This window comes from Phocoena phocoena, chromosome 5 (assembly GCF_963924675.1).
Source record: "Phocoena phocoena chromosome 5, mPhoPho1.1, whole genome shotgun sequence".
Taxonomy (NCBI): domain Eukaryota; kingdom Metazoa; phylum Chordata; class Mammalia; order Artiodactyla; family Phocoenidae; genus Phocoena; species Phocoena phocoena.
In genome coordinates this window covers 20,257,664-20,280,317 of record NC_089223.1, presented here as the reverse complement: position 1 = coordinate 20,280,317, position 22,654 = coordinate 20,257,664, and the positions used below count along the sequence as shown (strand labels likewise).

The following is a 22,654-nucleotide window of genomic DNA, read 5'->3' as shown; positions in this document are numbered from 1 at the left end:
GGATCAGGGCTGTCACGGCACCTGCCCCCTGCCCAGTGAGGATCATATGAGGTCATCTGCATTCACTCAGAAAGCCAGGCAGCTTCCTCGCCCTCCGGACAATCAGTGGGGAGTCTGGGAGGCAAAGCTGAACTGTGAACTCACTTCATGGCCTCACAAACCTCCAGATCAGAGAGGGGAGTGGGGCTGACATTTAACCTCATCTCATTACCTGGGAAGAAACCCAGAGGCACAAAGGGATGCCACCCTCCTGAGCACTTCCCAACATGGGATTTCAGGCAGACCAGACCAGGCAGGAAGACAAAACAGAAAGAGTTAGCAATGCAGGGATGCAGCTGCCACCCACCAAGGTGAGATGAGTCTTCAAAACGGAGGTGGCCACACCCTGAGTCAACTCCAAACCACAGAAGGATGTGTGAACAACTCCAGGTTTCCTGACCACAGCAAAGAACTGGACATGCAGCTCACTGGGTGGGGGGCACTGCCCACCTGGGGGCAGGAGGAGACCAGGCTGTCTTCAACCTCAGGGAAGAAACCAAAGGCCGGAGGGACCCAGACAGACATGTCCCCCTGCCCAAGGGACCCAGACAGGCATACACCTGTGCCCAGGGTGCTAAGTTTGCTGAGGGACCCCAAGCTGCTCTAGCCCCCCCTTAGATGGCTCAAGTTCTGATGATAATTCTATGGAATTATCATTGTTCATCACTGAATACAGGATACGGTTTCACAAGCAACACACTGCTGAACAACACAGCTACTGAACCACGAATAACCACGTATGTGCCCTTTCAGTGGTGATTTCAGTTTCACAAATAATCATGACCATGAGCATTTCACACCTAGTAAGACCCGGGCAGACAGCTGGGTGATGGCGCAAACACTGCAGGGGCCCCTGACCTAGTAGTGTCGGGGTCGCTCACTGAGAATCAGTTCTGCTCTTTGTAACCCCAGCTGCACTTGTATGTAACTCAGTACAAGGGTAGCCACCTGTTGATTCTCTTACACATACGAAAAAAAGGTTTCTTTTAAAGAAAGTAAAGGACAGTGGATTTCATCAAAGGTTTTTATTTCGGCTGCTTTAGGACCCTGACTTTCTGCTTTCTGGTTCTGAACATGGCCTAACGTTTCTGAGCACCGGGAGGGGACGCCCCGGGTTCCTTCTATTTCCTAGTGCTGGTGGATTCAGGCGAGACCCTCGCAAACTCACCCATTACCCACCAGACAGGAGAGCTGCGAGGCGGGCAGGCTGCAGGATGCAGAGCTCGGGGCTTCTGCGCATGCAGCCTCCGATCTCAGAATCAGGCAGGGCCTTGGTCATATGACAGAGCGGATCTGCAGGTCCCCAGGATCTACAAACAGCTGTCAAGGCTTAGCAGTGACCAAATAAATAAGAAAAGCTATCGTTGAGTTTACAGAGCAGCACTATTGGTTCTTTAAATAACAAACCCACACAGAAGTAAATGAGGGGCCAGGGCATGCGTGGAGGTGGTGGGGGAGGGAGGGCAGCATCTGTAAAGTGTTTCTCGGGCACAGTAATCCTGGCCTAGCCTGGCACACCAGCTGCGCACGGAGAGGTCGGGACTGCGGGTCGAGGCTGTGCATGCCATTTCCAACCACACTGGGCAGTCAAAGTGGACAGAGCTAAAGAAGTCAGCCCGTTCACAGAGGTGTGAGCAGACTACACGTGACAAATGGTCTCCAAAGCCCTGCGTTTGCGCATGCGTGCGGACACACACACACACACACACACACACACACACGCACGCACAGTGGTTAGTGTTGCGCTGTTCACCCGGGAGGCCGTGGGGGGAGGTCCTGGCAGCCACATGCACCGACACTCCTGCAACAGGACGCATCCTCAGGCCACCGACAGGAAGGGGAAGAAGAAGAAGTCGAAGGCGAACTTCACGGCGCCGTGCACGGTGCTGCGCCAGTCCCGCTCGACCTTCACCTGCCGCCTGGCTGGTGAGAGCTGCGCCATGCAGTTGAGGCAGCTGATGGCCTTGAGCTCGAAGACGGGCCACTTGCTGCCCAGGCGGCCCTCGAGGACGGTGCTGAACTCGATGACGCTGCCCTGGCGCAGGTGGAGCAGCACGTCCTTGAACTCGCTGCTGGCCCGCAGCACGATGTCCTTGGTGATGTCGTCCTCCTCGGGGCCGCGGGTGCCGTTGGCGCCACTGTAGGGCATGCCCACAGTGATCTCGAACTTGTGCCGGTCGAACTTCTTGATGTGGCAGGGGTGCTTGGCCAGCAGCTTGAGGCGGCAGAGCTCCTCCTCGGCCGTGGAGACGTTGCCCGAGCTGCAGGACGGGTAGGCCTCACCGTAGAGGCAGCGCACCCAGTCGCCGATGAAGAGCGGGAGCATGTTGATGGCCGACTCGGCGCTGTTGTCGATCTCCGTCACGCGGACATACTTGAAGCGGCCGGTCCACGTGACCCTGTGGCCCTCCAGGTGGCTGCAGAGGATCTGGGTGCGGGCCATGTTGGTCTCCTTCCAGGCCCTCGGCCCGCACAGGAAGCCGTACTGCTGCCAGGTCAGCGTGGAGTTGTAGACCTTCATGCCCTCCGAGCGGTACACGTAGAACCAGCAGAAGAGCACGATGGCCGTGATCCACACCAGGATCAGCTTGACGATGGAGCTCCGTGTCAGGGACTTGACCATCTCCACCGCGGAGAAGTTGGCCCTGGTCCACCAACGGACCAGCAGGGGGATGCTGCAGACCACCATGGTGACCACAACCTTGGTGAGCTCCAGGGACAAGAACCAGTGGGCCAACCGCACCGCAGCCATCAGCGCCAGGCCGGCCACCAGGATGGGGAGAGCGAAGAGGAAGAGGAAGTAGCCGATGGACGCACGCACCAGCCCCAGGCCGGTGGACTCGAGCAGGATGACCACGGAGAGCTCGCACCACATGAAGCAGACCAGGTAGGGGACCAGGTAGCAGTAGGCGCCCTTGAAGTTTCTCAGCTGGGCCATGCGGAAGAAGAGGTACAGCAGGTACACATAGAGCAGGCAGGGGATGCTGACGTTCAGGACGACGAAGTGGCCAACGGGCACCGTGAAGAAGGTCTGGCCCAGGAGCTTCAGGTAGCGCCAGTCGACGGGCACGGTGGGCAGAAGGGAGAGCAGGCCGGCCGCCACCTCAGTCAACAGGGCCCTCCTGGTGTAGGGCTCGGCCGAGGTGCTCAGGCTCATGTAGCTAGTGACCGTGAAGAAGACGGACACGACGGCCAGCTCCGAGCAGGGGATGCAGTCCTTGCTGGCGATGGGGAAGGAGAAGATGACGAAGAAGACAGACAGCAGGAAGTGGACGTAGGGCTCCAGGTGGTTCCAGCCGAAGTTCCCCTCGGCCTGCTCCACGTCCAGGTTGGGCTCGAATCGCAGGAGCAGGCTGGTGAGGGCACGGAAGCTCTCCCAGGCCTTGCTGTCCTGGAAAACCTTGAGGGTGCAGATGACCATGGAGATGAAGGACAGGTAGAAGACGACCAGGGGCACAAAGAAGGCGAAGAAGTCGATGGTGAGGTTGCTGACGATGAAGAAGAAGACCAGGGCGTTGATGTGGTGGGTAGGCACGAGGGTGGACAGCCAGTGCAGGCCCGCCCGCGACGCCACATCAATCAGGTACTCTTTCAGCTCCATGATGACGTGCAGCGGGTATCTGACCACCTGGGAGGAGGGGTGCAGACAAAGGAGGGGCACTGGAACGCGGCCAGGGTGGGAGCCCCACTCTCTGCCATGTCGCTGCTCTCTGTCACTCACCCGCACTGCCCCCGGCTCTGGGCAAAGCGAACTCGCCCGTCATTTCAACCACGGCCGGGCCCTTGGTCCGCACGGTCCCTCCACCTGTAACACCCTCTGCAGGTGGTGATGCTCCACGTGGTCTCACGAACCTTCCCTCGATCCCGCCCAATCCTGCAGGGCCCGGCCCCTCCCTCCCGCCCACCCCTGACTCCCAACCCTCCACCAGGGTCTCCAGACTTATGAGGGCTGGTCTTCGCTGCGAGACCTGGGGCGCCTGGCAGAGCCCACCTGGCCCCTTCTTCCCTCCCCACGGGCCTCACACTTGCAAAGATGACAGAGCACCGGGCTGCTTGCGTCTCAGCCACCCCTGTGGAGGGGACTTCACCGAGCCTCAGCGGCTCACCCATCCACCAAGGGGGAGAGGAACCACTGCTTTACCGGCCTACGCTGGGCTCTGACCGGCCCAGGAGCGGAGCAGGGACTCCGGGAAGGAGAGTTCGGCAGCCATGTGAATGGAAAGGGTTCAGCTGCGACGGGGCGGATGCGACGTCTTCACTGCGACAGGAGGCCCGATGCCAGCCGCCTGCACCCCCCACCCCTGTACACCGACTACTCAGAACAGACGCACAACCCTCACAGCCACGTTCAAGGGCAGCACCGCTCCCTGCCTTGGGTCCCACTCCCCCGGGCTGTGCTCACTGCAAAGAGCAGCAGAAACCCTAGGCCTTTTCCACAACAGAAGATGAATAAGGGGCTGTGAGGGAAATGAGGGCGATTCTGCCACCCAGGGTGGCCCCCATACCTGCCTGGTTCTCTGTACAGAATCCTGGAGGCTTCCAGCCCCACCACGGTTCCGGGGAGACGGGAGGGAAGCCGAAGGGGGTGAATAAAGAAAGTAGCTGTGGGCAGTGCCGCTGCTCACTCGGTCCTCCTCAAGGAGGACCGCACCAGGGGCTGGGTCCTCGCAGAGGTCACCCACGCCTGGGGGCAGCAAAGCCCAGCTGTGCCCAGAGCCCTGTCAGCGCCCTGGTGAGGTGGGCAGCACAGCCTCCACCCACACCCTGGGGACAGACTCGCTCTGCCCCACCCACCAGAGGGCCGAGGAGGGGCAGGGATCCTGGGTGTGTACAACTGAGTGGCCGTCATCTGCCCAAGAGCCGTGGCTGGCAGGCAACTCAGGATGACCAGGACGCCCGGGAGCAGCCAGGAGAGTGAGTCCCCCAGATGAGAGTGACCCGGGCTCACAGTGGAAACAGGAGTGTGTAAGACTGTGTGTGCGTGCATGCATGTCTACAGACACACACGCACATGCACGCAGAGCTGCATTCCTCCTGACGTGTTTGTGACGGTCCACTTACTCTCTGTTTTAGAATGGGCAAGAAAATGAACAAACCAGTAAACCAACTAAGGGCTCCCCCAGCTCACTGGGGCCAGCTTCCCAGAAGCAGACACAGCACCCACCCCACCTGGAGGTGGCACTAGGGGACGTCGGACGCCATAATGCTTGGTGTGGATTTCTGACACTTGCCAGACAGCAAACCAGTGTCTCCAAAAATAACCTGCTCCGGCTTCCTCTGGGAGGGGCCCCTTCGACCCAAAGCCACACACACCAGCTGAAACGCAACAGCGATGCAAAGAGCAATGGAAAGAGCCCGTGAGTGCGTCAGCGGCGGCCTCTCGGCTAATCCCTGTGGACGAGGCCTTTCTAACCAGACAGATGAGAGGCCCCCCCAGGGCGGCCGTTCCCACAGCCGTTCTCTCTCTGCACAACCAGCACTGGACAGCTTTGGGGGAGCTAGCCTGGAGGTACCCAAGTAGCTGGGACCTTAAAACTAATCTGAAATCCTATCCTAATGCTCAAAACCATTCACACTATTTTTTTTTTTTTTTTTTTTTTTTTGCCCATGAGGCCACACAATCACATGGTTGAGAGGACCTTTAAAAGACACAAAGCTTCTAGAACCTGATGTCCAATGGTGCCAGCCTCTGCCCGCACGGCGAGGCACCTGGGCCACCATGACCAGGAGTTCTCTCCTTTTAAGGTCCCAATTCTGTCCTTGTAGCTTTTACCCAAGCCCTACTTCTTGGGGCCCCACCAAATTGTGAGACTAGAAACCTTTTCTGTAGAGAAAGCCCAAACAAATTAAAATGAACTTTTCTTTGAGCAGGAGAGAAATTTTTAAAAATAAGTAGGGGGACTTCCCTGGTGGTCCAGTGGTTAGGACTCTGCGCTTCCGCAGCACAGGTTCGATCCCTGGTCGGGGAACTAAGATCCTGCATGTCGCACAGCGTGGCCAAAAAAAATGAGTAGGGAGTCAGTTCACGAAAGGACAGGACAGGGCAACCTGGCCAGGGCTGTGGTCACCAGTCGCTCGGCTAATGGGAGAAACCGAGCAAACAGCCTTTTACAACGGGGGAAGCCGACCAAGGAACCCACCGCTCACTCAGCAGGTCAACTAGACTCTGCTCGGACCTGAGTGAATGTTCATGTGCTGGATTCTCAATAATTTAATACAAAAACATTATGCCTTTAAAATATTCCTGAATTCATCTTTACGAAGGTTTCATCTGTCACCAAAGGCTTGAGAAGAGGCAGCTCGGAGCCTGGAACATCCCTGGGGGTCACATCAGCTCGCAGAGAGGCATCTGGCACTTCCCACTGGGGTGCTGAGGACTCCCCAGGCACGCGTCCTTTCTCTGTCCTCCAGGGGGCTAATAAAGGCTGGAACAGCTTTTAGTTCCAGGAGACGCCTGCTAGGATTCATCCTCTCTTTTTCCAAAGGCTTTTAATGAGACAAACTGTAAAAGAATCAAAGTGCTCTGACAACTTCAAAAACTGAAAGAAAAAAAAAAAAAGAGCCTTATTTCTTTTCGGAATACTTCTTCCGAAGAGATTCTTTCGGAATCTCTTTTTCCCAAAAAGGACTTTCAGATATCTTACAGCACTGAGCTTGTTACCAGTAAGGAGGGTAACATAACTTGCTGTCCAAACCAGGATGCCTTTGAAAGCAGGCATTATTAGTAATTATGCCAGAACAATGCAAACTATGGTGTCCAGGCCAGGACCACCTGGCCCATGGGTCTTTTCCCACTACCCTTTCACCTTTGACCCTCACTGGCATTTGGGGAGCACCTCCTCTTTGCGAAGAACCACAGCAAATGCTCCACCTTCCCTCGCTCACTTTAATAAGAAAACTAATGTCATTTGTGAACACACTTAGCCCAGGCCTGCTTCTGAGTGGGCCTTCAATAAAAGCCATGGCCTCTCTGGTTGGCTTCCTGGGCCATCCCGACCCTGTGTCTCAGAACCTTCACCCTGGACACCCTACCTGCCCTCAGGGACTCTCACTCAGCTCGCTGGTCCTGAGCGTGGCCTTCACACCCACCTCTCTGGGCTGCAGTATCTCTGTGGGACTTGCTTCTAAGTCGGCCTCCCCACCCACCGAGGGCAGCTTTCTGAGCCTCCATCTCCAGGCCCCAGCACGGTGCTTACGTCAGCACACTTCCTGTCACCAGCCCCGACCCCGCTCGCACACACACAGCCCACTCTTCCAGGCTGACGGCAGCTCACGCATGTCCCAAGGCAGCTGGGGATGCACAGAACCCGATGGATTCTTGCGTGACTAACGCCAGGACCTCTGTGACGCTTCGTCTGCTCAGAGGCCCTTGTGCTGGCCGGGGCCCTCCTGGCCAGTCGTGGTGATGGACCTGTCTGGGGCCAGATAGCCAGACTTCTGTAAATCCTGGTGTTCTCGGCAAAGTGAGATACAGACACAACTAATTCAAGCCCGTGAGCTGAACTGGGGGAAATCTGGTGAAGGGCGGTGTGGCCACACTGTACATCTGCACCCTTAGTCACAACCACGTGACCAGGAAAACAAAAGCTGTGACACCAGGGCCACACGAGCGGCCACTCCTGGCTGTCGGCATGCTAAGCCTCCCTCGCTCCCTGATGCCACTGCTGCTCGCTGGCCAACGGTGTAAGCGCACGCTCCCCCCTTCAGGTCGGCCCTCGGTCACCTCCCTGCCACTCTCTCCACACGACACCCGGCTTGCTCCCCGAGCCCCTGCAGATCCAGATAAACAGGCACCACTGCAGGGGCCTCCTGGCCGACTGAACACAGCACTCTGCTTTAGGGAAAAGGCATCTTCGAGGAACTGACCTCCACTCTGTGCCATAAACGGATAATTTTTCAAAATGACGAAGTCTAAGTGAAAGGCGGCCTCCAGGGCACGGCATCCTGTCCCCCTATGGCGTTTGGCAGGGAAGGATGAGAAGGTGCCTCTGCTTGTCCATCACCCACTGAACCTGCCCGCCCCCAACAGTGCCCTTGGTTTCAGAGCCTGAGCACACGTGAAAGGCCTCCCTTCACAAGGACGCGTCCTTACGCAGTTACGGTGACGTCCCTGCAGGACAGGCCTCCGCAGGGACAAGCTACACAGTCCCTGAGGCCCCCCACCTACAACTCCCCGGGGAGCACTGGGGGGCGCAGGGGGGCGCGGCCCGGGCCGAGAGCCCTCCACGGGTGCCTCCAGCCACGCTCACCTTCAGGCGCAGGGGCAGGTCCTCAGGGCTCTTGCCTGCCAGCTCGTCATCGTCGTCGTCCTGCAGGAACAGGTCGGCGGGGATGACGCCCTTGGCGTACTTCTTGGTGATCTCCACGAAGTCATCCAGCGCTATGTAGCTCTTGGCTAAAGCACAGAAGAGAACACATGGGGTCTGCAAGACTGCAAGCACTGTCACCCTGCGTGGCCAGGCGAGCAGGGGCACGCTGGCTGGGCCAGGCAAAGCCCTCCCTGGGCCCGGATGACGGGAGGAGAGAGGCAGACGGGCCTGCCAATGGCCTCCTCGCCTTGGTGATGTGCTGTCCCTCCCCCGAAGCGGCCCCCTCCCTAGCTCTTCAAGCCTAGGGGCTGCCTGAGCCCAGCTCCAACACTGACTCCTCAGCCACGGTCATCGCCAGGGCCCCTGTGATCCTTTCCCTCCCTTGGCCCTGGCTGCTCACAGCACTGACGCCCTGCAGCTCAGCCCCCTCTTAACCCCGCCAGTCAACGCGTATCCTCTGAGGACCTACTGTGTGCCGGGCCTACTGTGTGCCTGGCACACCTTCACTACCTCCACCCGCCATGTTCTGCCCTCTATCCCCCACCTCCCCACAGCCCATGCTGGGTGCCCCCAGGCCTCTGCCTGTGACATCTGCTTGGCCTGGAGCACCCCCCGGTGCCCTCCGAGGGCTAGCTGCCTCCTCACCCTCGCTGGCTCGGGCACCCAGCGTGCTTGCAGCCCCCGGCAGCTCTCTGTCCTGCAGGGACTGTCATGCTGCCCTCCCTGTCCCTCCAGAGTGCATGCTCCCAGTGGGCAGGGTCCAGATCCCAGAGCCCAGAACACTGACACCCAGTCAACAGCCCCAGAGAGACTGAAAATCCATCACGCCTCCAAGACTCTGGAGGCCAGGCCTGGACTGGCAGGAGGGAGCAGACACGGCGCTCAGGGTGGTGGGAGAGACAGCACAGCAAGAGGTGTCGGAAGCGCAGGACCGGCGGCCGTACTCACATTCGCTGCTGACCAAGCGCTCTAGCACCCGCCTCTGCTTCTGCAGCGACTTGGGGACGGGGCCAGGCTGCACCCCTCCGTCTGCAGGGGACAGAGCGGATTGAGAATCGGGGCAGGCTGACCGCCCCATTCCCTGCAGCCCCCCGGGAACCTGCCAGTGTACCCCGAGGACTGCAGGGCCTGGTGCCTCCATGCAGCCCCGGAGGGCAGTGCCAGGGCCACCCCTCGGGACTGTCACCTCTCAGCTTCCACCCCCAAGGGTGACTCAGGCCCCACAGGGCACAGCCCATCCCCTGTACGGGCGCGGCCTTGGCACTGGACACACCATACCCTCCGGTCAGCCTAGCCTGTCCCCATACACCTTTGCTGCTAGCGTCGTCACTTGGCGTGATGCTCCCCTGGAGGAGAAAGCGCCCGCCCCTACCGCCACACCCCCAACCTGGCAGGCATTCACCCAGCTCTCCCGCGCCAGGCTCCGAGGTGCACCTCTGCAGGGGCGGGGCGGGCAGGAGTTGGACCAGAGCGCAGACAGTGACAACAGGAAAGGAGGGGCACTGTGACTGAGGGAGGCCACGGGAGCCCCGAGTGGAAGTGGCCAGTGGGGGCGGGGGCAGCACGTGCAGGTGGCGCTGAGGCCTCACAGGGTCTCTGGGCTCCACACGGGGCAAGCACACCTCTTGGGGGTGCTGCCACCCGGCCACCTCTGCTCGTCCCAGAGGGGCAGTTCAGACAGGAGTCCTGCCCTGAGATCCCCGGAGAAGGGGCAGAGGTGCCCACCCAGCAGTCCTCTCTGATGGGTTGGCAGGTAGCTCCAGCCCCCAGCATCTACCCCTCGGGGCTGGAGAAGGCTGGGCGAAGCCCTGGGCAGAGAATCATTTTCTGAACAGCGGGAGGCAGGGGCTCCTCGAGGTAACGAAGTCACGAGTCAGGTGCCCCCCGCGCCACCAACCCAGGGAAATGGAGAGGCCACACCCAGTCAGGGACGCCCATTCTCCTGCCCCATCCATCCTTCTGGCTGCTGCCCGTGCCCTTTGCGGAAAGCCAAGTTAGAAGGAGGTGGGGAGGGCTGCAGAGGCTCGCAATGAGGTCCGCCCTGGACAGACTCTCAGGGGTTCGGGGACCTAGGTCCCTGCCCGCACCTCTCACCCTCCCCGCACTCCCTGTCCCTCAGGAAGAGCAGGACACCATTGGAACGACAAGGCCTGTGGCTCTGCCTGTGGGCAGGAGGGGAGGAAACCCCAAGGCGCAGAGCAAATCAAGGTAGAACCAGGGGAAGGGCCTGCTGGGCGCCCAGACCTCGGACTGAGCCAGGGCTCAGGGCACAGCTCAGGGCGGGGACCCCGGGAACAGGAGGATGCCTAGGAAGGACGCTCCCCGGCTTTACAGGACACCTGTGAGGTCCCCACAAGAAGGTCCCTGGAGCCCCCGCTTCGGCTCCCATGCGGAAGCGCCCAGGACTCCAACACAAAGGCCCAGGAGGCCGCATGGCAAGGCTGCGTACCGTGCTCGTTGACCTGGCCCACGTTCTCCAGCAGCTCCGACACGGCCACCTGCTTCTTCTTCTTGGGGTTGAGCTTCCAGTACATGACGAGGGCCGCCTTGCGCACGGCCCGCTCCAGGTCGGTCTCGGAGGAAAGGTGCCTCACCTCCTGCTCGTTCTCGGAGGTGATGCCTGAAAGAGCGGAGGCATCAGAGCCCTCGCCTCACCTGCCCAGAAGCTTCCAGTGACGCCCTGGCCCTGGCCAGCCCGCTTGAGGGGGTTGGGAAGGGATTCCTGCAAGCAGCTTTGCAGGCACCTTTGTCACCAGGGCTGAAACGAACATCTGACCGAAAGGGCATCTGGCCAAAGTCCCGGCCGGTGGGCGGCTCGGCCTGGGCTTTCAGCAGACACTCACCAAGTGGCCATGGTGGCCTGGTGCTGGGCAAGGACTCCCCATCTTCCTGGCTTGCTCCCCCCTCCCCATTTCACCCTCACAAGGACCCTCTGGTGGGATGCTGCTGTTCCCGCCTTACAGATGGAGAAACCAAGGCACACAGGGGCGGCCTGGATTGCCAAGGCCACCGAGTCAGGGAGGCAGAGCCGGTCTCAGACCCTGGTCAGTCTCACTGCAGTGAGCGGCCTGGGTGCAAGAGCGGGGCATCCCTGCATCCACAGCGCCCGCCCCTCCTAGGGCGCCAGGAGCAACTGTGTCCCTGCACAGACGGCCCTTTCCCAGGTAGGCAAGACTCACCCATGGAGAGACCGGGAGCAGGTTTCATGGGCTGGTCAGCAGCTGCCTTTCCCCCTGCTCCCCAACCACCTGGACGTCAGCAAGGCCCTTCCAGAGGGCAGAGAGACTAGGGATGGAGGATTGGGCTTTTTCTCCTTTGAAACGTCTCCGAAACTTTCAACCAGAGCCCACGTTTATGATCGGTAAGCACTCTACTGTGAGAACGTGGAGGCTGTGGGTCGCACGAGGCCTGGCCCCCTCCCTCACACGCCCTCTGGTCCTCGGGCCTGCCCTGGCTCCCTCAAGGCGTCTGGGAACCACTGGCTCCAACAGTGAGCTGTGCGGGCCGCACCGACTCGATCAGCCAGTGCAAGGCCGTCCTGCCTGCCCTGGAACGGGGAAGCTGGCTTGGTGAGAAATTTTGGCTAGCAAAATATGACCATTCCAAGTTGTCAAAGGCATCAGCCTAAGGTCCAGAGAGAGTAGATTCTATATAATAAATGTTACTTTAAAACATTACAATGCAAAACCAGAAGAAAACAAATACCAAACTACAGAGCACTTCTCTCTGGGTTTCAACGTGATGGGTAATTTCTATCTTTATGTTTTCTATATAGTTCAAGTTTTCTTTGATAACAATAAACACTTCTACAACCTGAGGGAAAAAAGGCCCCTTTCTGACACCCACTTTCATCTTTCTTCTGAGGTTTGAACCTTCAGGAAACACTCTTCCCTGACACCAGGAACAAGCCATTTCCCTTGGGCAGGATAACCTAGTAAGTGTCCACACGTGGGCAGGCTACACATCACTGCCCCTCCCAACACCCAGATCCGTCCTGGCAGTGAGTGCCAGCCTGAGTGGGTCTTCACTGGCCCATGGTCCCCAGCTTCTCGGCTCAGGCTGGATGGAAAGTCAGTTCAGAAAGTGCCATTCTGACCTCAGGCCCCCGTCGTGTTCTCCAACTTGGCTCCAGGATCTACTCCTCAATTTGGATTAGAACCCAGAGGGTATCTCCCTGTAGACACCACCACAAGTTAAAGAGGATGAAAATGGCTTCACTCCCTAAGTATCACACGTTATACTCCAAAAATGTCTAAATGGCAAAGCCACTGGCATAACAGAAACCACACTCATTGCTCAATGGCACTGCCAACAGCAAGTTTTCCTGCTGCTACTTTAGTTGTTAATTTAGCAAAGCAGCACGGCATGCCTCATGCATCCCCCCCCCCGCCAGGCCTCTTGACCCACCTTTTCTGTCCGCCAGGCACCGGCGGAGAAGCTTGACGGCCTCGCGCCGCCCCTGCTTGGCGGCGAGGGTCAGCCAGTCAACGGCAGTGCAGTTGTTGACCTCTTCATCCCCGTCGCTGGCAAGCTGCAGGTAGCGTTTCCCCACCTGCAAGCAGGACCCCGCCACTCCATGTGCTGCAGCGGCCTCCACACACAGCGCCCGGGCTCCCACGTCCTGCCCTGAGCTGCTCCCCACAGCTGGGCAACCTCGGCCTCCCTCTCCCTCTCCGCCCGGTGCTCCCTGCCAGAGGGGGGTGTCAGGACCCCTCCCCCACTGATGCGATGAGAGAGGGAGTGGGGGCATGAGGACAGGCAGGAAGCAGAGATGGTATCAGAGGAGGTGATGCCCAAGATCAGGTGGGAGCTGGACAGAGGAGGTGAACACGTATGTGCTCCCCAGAGGGCGGAGGGAAGAAACGACACCATGAACACGGAAACGCAACAAACGGGGGCCTGGCACATGGCGGGCAAAGTCAGGCAGCTCCCAGCTCCCAGCTTGCAGGCACCAGCTTCTCCCAGACCCACCATGCTGCAGGCCGCGGCCTGAGTCTCCCGCAGACAGCAGTGCTCACCTCCGTCTGTGCCTTGGGGTCCCCAGCCTTGGCCTTCTCCAGGACCTCTTCAAAGGGGGTGTCCACATCTCCCTTCGCAGGCCCTTTAACACGGGAGAACAAGCAGATGGACTGTCACCAAGCTGGTCCTTGTCACTTGTCTGAGGAGGGGAGGGGACGGCAGGAACAGACTTCAGCCCCAGGTCAAGAGCGTGACAGCAGATGCAGAGAGAAGGCGCCAGGAAGCTGCTTTCCTGGGAGCAAGGACCACAAAGCTGCCAGGCGGCGGTTCCAGTGTCTGCTCAGAGCTCGTGGTGGGAGACAAGGGACAGAGGGGGGCACCAGTAACCACCATCGCCCCCTCAGCTGACTGCAGCCAGAGCGGCTGAGCTCAGGCTTGAACGGAGTTCTAGAAAGATCCGAGGGCTCAAGTTCAAAAGCCCCTGACCTGAAGAACCTGCACCCCAATGCCCAGTGCCCCAATAAACAAACCAAATTCATGTTTTCCAAGACTGTCGTCTATACACACGACTGATTTTTGGAGGTCATAATCACGGTACATACATTTTGGTATATATATATATATAAAGTAGTGAATCACAACCAATTTCCCATGTTGCTCGGCAGTGAAATGCACCATTTCAATGGCTCAGAAATCCCACCAGGGTTCTGGGCCTCTCCTCTCCATAGGACCTTTAGGTTATTGCCATACTCCCTAATTTTATAAAACGGTGCCAACAAACCATTCTGTAGGTGTATTTTTTATTGGGGGGGGGGTCATTCTCCCAGCACAGGTTCTTCAGGTGAATTACTAGGTCCAAGGGTCCAAACATCATACAGCTCGTGCTATATTTTCTTTGTAAAAAGCTATCCTAAGTTACAAAAGCATCACGTAACTTCATTGATTTCACTACAACCTCTCCTGCAGTGGGCAGCATAACAAAAGCTTTTTTTAAAACGATCACTTTTTACCAGTCCCTTTCTTTGTTTTAAGCAACCAATACCCGGGCCTATGCCCGACACCACACCTTGCCTCGGCCATTGCCACACTCCACCTTAGCAGGTGCCTAATTGGGATTAACAGACTCTTGCTCTCTAGACATTTCTGGAAACAGAAGGCAGAATTCAGGGAAACATGAACAGTCCCCAGGAACAGCCACCGGATGACCAGCTTTCCCTACCCCTTCATCCAGGCCTTTCCCAGAACCAGGTCCGCCAGGCTCAGAGCCAGCCCCTGTGTGCAGGGTGCCCAAATCTACGGCACCCAGGAGCCCGGGGGACACAGCAGGGCAGGGGCCTAAAGCCACGCAGCCTAGGAGGTTCAAAGGCAGAGGTCACACCTAGCTTGGAGAGGACACGGGGGCCGGGTGGGGGTGTCTGGGGACGGCTCAAAAGGAGGCTTCTTAACGGGACCCACAGGTCAGGCGCCTGTACTGAGACCCTCTTGGTGGACAGCCTGCAAACATGATGACACCTCTCCCTGAGGAGTTCAGCCTGGGTTCCCTTGACCAGGTCCCAGGGACCTAACCCAGAGATGGCTTCAGGGCCCAGGACATTCATCCCACCCCATGGCCCCAGACCTTGGTGCTTCCTGAGTCATCAAGGTCAGTTCTCCCTTCGGCTGCCGTCACCCCCTTCGGCAAGGGCAGGAATGGACTTTCTGGCCAAGGGCTCAGACTAAAGAGAACAAATGGGAAGGGTGGGCTCGCAGGGAAGGAGGGTGTGTGTGTAGAGAAATCTGACCTGCCTGTGAATCTACCCTTAGCGTCAAAGTACCGCATGACCAAGGGAGAGTCATTTTCAATCCCATCGTCAATATCCATCCAGTAGGACAGTTTATGAAGAATGAGACGCTTCGTATTAAGTGCCTGGTCCAGAGCTGACGTTCCCAGTGTGCGTTCCTTTCCCCTCCCCACGTCCCACCTCTCGGCTGACCCCAGGGCCTTCCTGGCTCACTGAGGCCAGACTTCCCAGCCCAACACCAGGCACCTCTCGGAGTTCACAGCTCTTTTCTTTACTCACTAAATTCACAAGTCCAAAGACCTTTTTATTAAATCAGAATACGGAAGATTCAGGCACAGATCTGTTGGCTAAAAAGGTTATACTGTCCATGATTAATTTTTCGCAGACATTGTCCACAGCCTGACATTTCAAGAAGTCTCCTCGATATACAGAATCTCTTTGAAACATGCACCTCACCTCCCTCATTACCCTGCTTTCCATTTGGCACTGGCAGAAATAGGTCTACAATTACTCAAATGTTGGGCTCGTGCTATGAACCAATCGGGGGGTTCTGGCTTGTTCCAGCCAAGGAGGAACCCTCACATAAAGAACACCGCCAGACGCTGGCTGCGTCAGTGTGGATACCGAGGGCCACTGAACACACGAGTTCTCTGTGGGCTTGACCCTCATTCCTGGCCTCTTCCTAACCCTAACCTGATGTCCCCTTTGGGGACCCACCCTCCCCCACTCTCACAGGGTGGCTGCAGCAAGCCTACCTGGCCCATCCATCTCCCTGACCACAGCAGCAGGTTCAGGGAGGGACACAGACCCAAGTCAGGACAGTGGGGTCTGTGCTGGCTGCTGGGCAACGTCTCTTCCTTCTGCTGGATCTCAGCTGACAGACACCAGCTTGGAGGCCGAGGGCTGCCCTGGGGGAAGCCCACCTGAGAGTGAGGGCACGCAGGAAAGCAGAGCTGGGGGCAGATTCCCAATCATGTCATCTGAGTCCCTGGATACTCTACACTGTGCAGACATATGGAAGTAACAAATCCCCTGCACCCTGTTGTTTTGGGGGTTTTTTTAAATAAATTTATTTTATTTATTGATTTATTTTGGCTGCTTTTGTCCTTTGTTGCCGTGCGCGTCTTTCTCTAGTTGCGGCGAGCGGGGGCTGCTCTTTGTTGCGGTGCGCGGGCTTCTCACTGAAGTGGCTTCTCTTGTTGCAGAGCACGGGCTCTAGGCACTCGGGCTTCAGTAGTTGTGGCGCATGGGCTTAGTTGCTCCGCGGCATGTGGGAGCTTCCCGGACCAGGGCTCGAACCCGTGTCCCCTGCATTGGCAGGCGGATTCTTAACCACTGCGCCACCAGGGAAGCCCCACACCCTGTTTTTCTTTTTCTTTTTTTTTTTTTGCTTATGTTAATTTACAACGAGTTTCAACATCACCAGCAACTGAGAGTGTCCCGACTCTAGCTCATTTTTGAAAGTCTTTCTATCAATCACAAAACGGCAATGGCAGAGCTGCATGGCCCTGGGTAGTCTCCTCACCTCTGCGAGGATCCAGAGGACCAGCACACCCCCTCCTTTATACTATTTATCTCCTGCAGATCCCACGCATTTGAGAGACTTGTATCCACCACACCGCATTAGTAACTGATGCTCATTTTGTCATGAAATGGGAGGAGAGTCCCCAGGATGCTGTCCCCTCCCCCCCAGCACAGCCCATCTCCATTTTCCTGCGTCTCTCACGGTCCCACCAGCCTTTACGGAGATGATCTGTGTCCCACAGGTCTGACCCATCTCCATCCCCCAGTGTCAGACACAGCTCAGCAAATGCTGAACAGATGGGAGGGATGGACAGGGGACCGACAAGGGAATGGTCTCAAGCTTTCATCTCTGTCTCCCCAAATCCTTGCACAGGGCCTGGAACACAGCACACTCTTGGCCTGGAGACTGAACTGCCAAGCTCACCTCCCTGATCTGAGCAGGTTCTGAGTAGAAACAGACAAAGGTGGGTGGCGAGCAAGTCATGCTCCCACTCATCACCCACCCCAGGGCCGTGGGCTGGGGAGCCTCAGGCGTCCCTTCCCAGAAGTCCCGAGGGCTCTGCCAGCTCCCCAGAGATAGCTGAGAGCAAGAGAGAAGCTGGCTTCCATTTTCCACAACTGCTGAGATCTAGATTTGCTGGAGCACATTGTTTAAATTGTTGAACGCACGCCAAAGGCTCTTAAAAGAAGAGCACAATCTGAAACACACAGGAACTATGATGCCGTACTCCTGTCTCTAGGGGCTGCTGCCCTTCCACTGCCTCACTCGCTGGCCCTGGACAAGGCCTTAGGCTCCCTAAGGCCTTAGGCCTTAGAGTCCCTGGTCCTCTCCTGACACCCACCATGTGGGCTGCCGTGAAGGGAAAGGTGATAAGAACCCCAGGGCATCCCACATGTCCTCCTCATCGCTGTGGGCGGCGGGGTCACCTTGCACCAGGGGGTGTCCCAGCAGCCTTCGTGATGCTGACTCTGGTTCTCATGAACACACAAGAAGGACAATCCCTGCGACCCCGTCTTTTCCAGGGGCTGGCTAAGCTCCAAGGCAGGGGTCCCAGGCAGGAGGTCTGAGCTTCCCACAGGCCCAAGCAGGGGTCATGGACCTCACCCATCATCACTCACCCAGTAGACGTTTACTGAGCATTGGCTCCGGGCCAGCCTGAGCTCCAGGAGCCAAGGGCACTGAGCTGAAGGAGGCAGGACCCCCGCCCTCCCTACCCACCCAGGGGCCAGACGGGGACAATCACATTCCAGCAGTGCAGGCTCAGGGGGGCGGTGGAGGTGCCAGGAATCATCAATCCTGATGGCAGGGGCTTCCTGGAAGAGGCGACACCCAAGACTTGGAATGCAAAGGGGAGGTTAAAGGTTAGGGATGAAGGGCATGCTACCAAGTTTCCAAAGGTCCCAGGAAGCCACCAGGCCGGAGACAGCCTCACCGCCCCTGCCATCTGTCCTCACGACAGGTCATCCTGGAGTGAGGGGATCGGAGTGATGGCCTGACAACCAGACAGACCAGGGCTTCAGTCAGGGTCAGGATAAAATAACGTGTGTACAAAACTCCCTAAATCTTCAATAGCCAGCACCTTGACCGGACAAGGAGAAAGCGAGTCGTTTGTGGCTGTGGTTTGTCCCCAGGACAGCAGGGACTCAGCACTCCGCATCCCTTCCCGCACCACATCGTCTCCTGACCTTCCCAATCCCACCATCCCGCCCTGAACCCCGCTGGGAAACTGCCCCGCCCACGCCCTGCACCCACCTGGCAGCTCCAGCCAGAGACCTGGAGTCAGCCCAGCTTCCGGGGGCTTCTCCACCTGCCACGTGCCTCCCTGCCGGCCTCGGCTCCCACAGGTCATCTCCACGTAACAGAGGTCATGCCGCTCCTCTGGTTTAAATCCTCTAACGTTCCCCAGAACACCCATTCTCCTTATCCCGACCATTTGAGACCCCACTCAGTTGGCCGACCTCTTGACCCTGCATCCAACCCCTGCCCAGAGCCATCAGCCTGGGAGCCCTTTGTGCCCTGCACGTGGCGGTGGGCCCTGCCTGCCTTGCCCACTGTCTCCTGCACCCGCTGAGCAGGCAGGCCCTCGGTCAACACTGGGGTGAACGTTTCCTGCTGTGTCCAATTCAGTGACAGTGACGCCACAGAGAGAAGTGACGCAGCAGGGCCCAGCTGTGGCGGGCTGGGACCCCGAGGGTGCCAACCGGCCCAGCGCTTGCTCAGTGCTCCCCGCCCCTCCCCTCGGGGTCAGAAGCCAAACAGAGACCACATGTGTTTCCTGACTCTTCTTATCTGAAACTGGCAGTCTTGACTTGGTCCATCCTCTGAGGCCGTTTTGCTTCACCCAGATTGAAACCAAGCGCGTTCCCAGCCCCCATTTCCTGGCCCCACAGCTGTGGGGCCTTTGTGGCTGGACAGAGATTCCAGATCAGGCCCTAGCCTGCCCAGATGCCTTGGAGACGAAGCAGAGAATGCAGTGATCTTTGAAGGAGATGTGGAGATTAGAAAAGCCCAGTGGGGCGCGTTTCTGGGGACAATCAGGCACTAGTCCAGTGTGATGGAGCCACAGAGCTCAGGCCCTCTTCACCCAGAGCTCGGAGGTCCCTGCAGCTCCGCTGGGCATGGGGGCAGCGTGGGACAGGAGACTGGGATCACCCCTGTGCCCATCACTCAGCACTGGCTGCTTTGGTAAGTTGATGGCTCAGTTTCCTCATCTCTAGATGGGGACAAGAACAGAGTCTCCCTCTCGAGCTACCGTAAGGGGTCACGTAAAGCCCCCAGGTCTGTAGTGCACATGGCAGACGCTCCCCACCACGGGTCTGGGGCCCCTGCATGGGGCGGGGGCAGTGCTGAGCTGGGGGTGCTCACCTCAGGCAGCCGGCTTCTCAAGGGGGAAAATGAAACGGCAAGGCTGGGCGAGCTGGAGAAGGGCGGGGCACGGCCGGGGACTTTCCTAACTCATACAGAGCACCTGGAGCAGCGGCGGCCGAGAGAGTCACGGCGTCCTGCCTCGTGCAGGACACAAGGAAGCACGTGGGTGCACACGCGCACACACGCACACACGCACAGCTTGCAGCACAACAGCCTCCTGGGGGAGAGAAGAATCTGACACACACGTGAAGTCCCTACACCCAGACACACAGAGCCTGGAGCTGACACTGAGACCGGTCGCCCAAGAGGGACTGAGTGGGGCCGTGAAACTGGAAGGCTGCCCCGACATGCGAGGCAACACCCCAGGAGAAGCCTGAATAGGAAGTAAGACCGGCTCAGGGGGCAGGAGGCTTGATGACATCCACGAAACACATCGAGCTCCAGGCACGGACCCTCTCTGCACCACCGGGCAGGCACCTAAGGGACGAGGGGCCTTGACTCAGCACCTCGTCCCATGAGCCATGCCCAGAGCACAGGGTCCTAGCACGTGGACTCCACATGGCTGGTATGACTGCACCCACTTTACAGATACAGAGACAGGCTCAGCGAGGCCTCCCAACTCCCTCAAGGGCACACAGCTCAAGGCCACCAGCCCAGCCCAGCCAAGCGTCCCACCTCGGCCATCCCGGCACCATCTTCCTGCACCACCTCATGGCCCCGACACTCAGTAAATAAACAGTTCATGTGGACAGATGTACTCCAGAGTCCCGGCTGGGGTGCACTGGCACCAAACCACAGAGCGTTTTTCAAACTACAGACTTCGACCCAGAAGGTCACGGAACCAATTTACTGCCCACAAGCAGCATTTGTTTTTAAATAAAAGCAACAGAATGGAGACTATCAGACAGCAACACACACACTGAGGACAAGTATGGTTTTGGAAATTTCCATTCCCACTGGACGTGTGCGTGTGTGCGTGCAGGCCCGTGGGTGTGTGAGTCCGGTTACGACAGCACACATCTTTCTTGCTGTGGGAGGAGGTCAGAAAGTCCAAGAGGCGGCAGTGCCTTGAGAGCTGGGTAGGATTTCAACAGGTGGAGATGGCGATGGCATATTTTGGGCAGAGGTTCCCACGTGGCAAAGGGGAGGTGGGGGAACAGGGAAGGCGGAGGCGGATTTGGAGAACGTGGGATGGTCTCGGTGAGCAGGGAGGAGAGGGCGGTGATCCATGGAAAGAAGTCACAGGGCTTTCACCACCCACGGAGCTTTTAGACCCGATGTCCCCAGCGGGCTCCAGTCTGATCGCTGCACCTGTAACCGGAGCCAAGGACCCTACTTCACAGGTTTGGTCATTGTGAGAATAAGACAGACACACTGAGAAGCACTCAGTGGATTATTAGAAAAAGTAACGTCGATACCAACTATGTTTTCCCCAAATATCACAGCCAGAGGTCCAGGGATCCTCCCTTTCTTGGAACTCACAGTAGACTTGAGGATTTTTCCCTGCAACAGTCCTGAAAGCACAGAGGAGCCTCTCACACAAGGCTCCTGTTACAGCCCATTGCCTGGCCCTGCCCCCTGCTCACTCCTGGTGTAGCTCAAATCGCAGGCCAGACATGAGAGCATCACCAATCCGAGCCTTCCTTCCTCGCTGCCACCCCGTCACCTGGAGGTCCGGGGCTCTCTCTACCCCAAGCCCACCCCTGGCGAGGTCATTTCTTCCCGCTGGCCCTGCCTGCGCTGTGCCCTCTCCCCAGGCTCAGGCGTCATCTCTTCCCACAGAGCAGGGCCCCACCTCCCCAACGCCAGGCCCAGGGCCACCTCTATGCTCCTCACGAGACCGTGGACTCCTTGGAGGCAGGGGGCAGGCCTGAGGATGTGCTGCCGATGGCCACTCAGGGCCAGCAAAGGGCCATGCTCAGTGAGCAGCAGGTGGACAGAGGACGGACCAAACCCTGGTGTCCCTCCCCCAATGTCAGCAAGGCTGCCAGCACCACAACCAGCTGTCCCGTCACGCCCGGGTCCTCACACTATCTCATCTCTTCGCCTGGGAGGTGCCTCCTGGGATAGAGTGGAAACCTGAGGAGGCCCAGAAGTGGACTGGGGGAGAGGGGAAGCCCTTGGAAGCCTGGCCTGGGGATGGAGGATGGTGGTCCAGAGGGCAGCGGGGACCTGGGCCTGGGCCCAGCCATATTCCAGGCTGGCAGCCAGTCCCCAAGGGGAGTGGCCACGTGGGGCCCCCAGACCGGGCAGAGCTGCCTGACTGAATGGCCCCTGAGCAGTGGCCACGGTGCACAGGGAACAACATGGGCTGCCCCGAGTGCTGGGCGGGACCAGCTGGGGTGGGGAAGACTTCCTCCTGCCACCCCCCCCCATACAGTGCCTGGTGGGGACCCTGAGCAGGTGGGAGCTGGTGCTTTTGATTATAAATAAAATAAGGAAACGTGAAGTCTGCTGCAGCCCAAGTTTGTGAACTTAGGAGCAAAGCCCGCTGCAAGGTGAGAGTCGAGGGGCCCTGAGTGGAGCAGGTGGGCCCCCAACCACAGGGGGTGCCCTGCAGGAGGAACCTCGCAGGGGTGTCTGGACCACATGCCAGGACTCGGGTGCTCGCCCTGCTTCTAGAACACCCCCGGGGGAGGACAGTCCAGCTTCCCAGGCCCCATCCCCTTACCTGTTCCATCCACCCTTTCTTGGCTCCTGGCATGCGAGGCCTGGGGCACGGCCGAGGCAGCCGTGTCTCTCACATCTCGTCCAGGTCCAACCTGGGGTCCGGGAGCTCGGGGCGTCCCACTCTTCTCCTGCTCCACCGAGGTGGTGGCATTGAGCCGTGAGCGGGCCTGGGGCTGTCGTGGCAGCGGTGGAGACCGTGGGCCAGAGGGGCTCGGAGGACAGGCACCAGAGGCCATTCTGCAGCGAGAAAAGCAGAGGGTCAGACACATGAGGCTAGCCAAGCCCAGTCTGCTCTGGCCTCTAGTTTCTGGTAAAGAGAGGGGATGGAAAAGGGAAACAGGGTGGGGGCTGCCCAGCATTCTATGTGATCTCATTAAACCTCACAACAGCCCCCATAAGACACTCCCATTTTACAGAGCAGGAACTCGAGGGAGGAAACACTCAAGGCCGGCTGGCTCGGCAAGTCCCACAGCAGGCATGAGCTGGGCCCTAAGACTCAAGGC

General features: G+C 58.4%; 1 protein-coding gene across 1 annotated transcript; it reads right to left on the bottom strand.

Annotated features, from left to right (window-relative positions):
• Positions 1 to 1,858: 1,858 nt before the first annotated feature.
• On the bottom strand, positions 1,859 to 22,387 carry WFS1 (wolframin ER transmembrane glycoprotein). The gene is made up of 7 exons (XM_065878008.1): positions 22,153 to 22,387; positions 13,367 to 13,449; positions 12,756 to 12,900; positions 10,798 to 10,968; positions 9,297 to 9,377; positions 8,289 to 8,434; positions 1,859 to 3,667 (listed from the first exon to the last, which is right to left on the bottom strand). The coding sequence occupies exons 1-7, from the start codon at positions 22,385 to 22,387 to the stop codon at positions 1,859 to 1,861; spliced, it is 2,670 nt and encodes an 889-aa protein (XP_065734080.1).
• Positions 22,388 to 22,654: the final 267 nt, after the last annotated feature.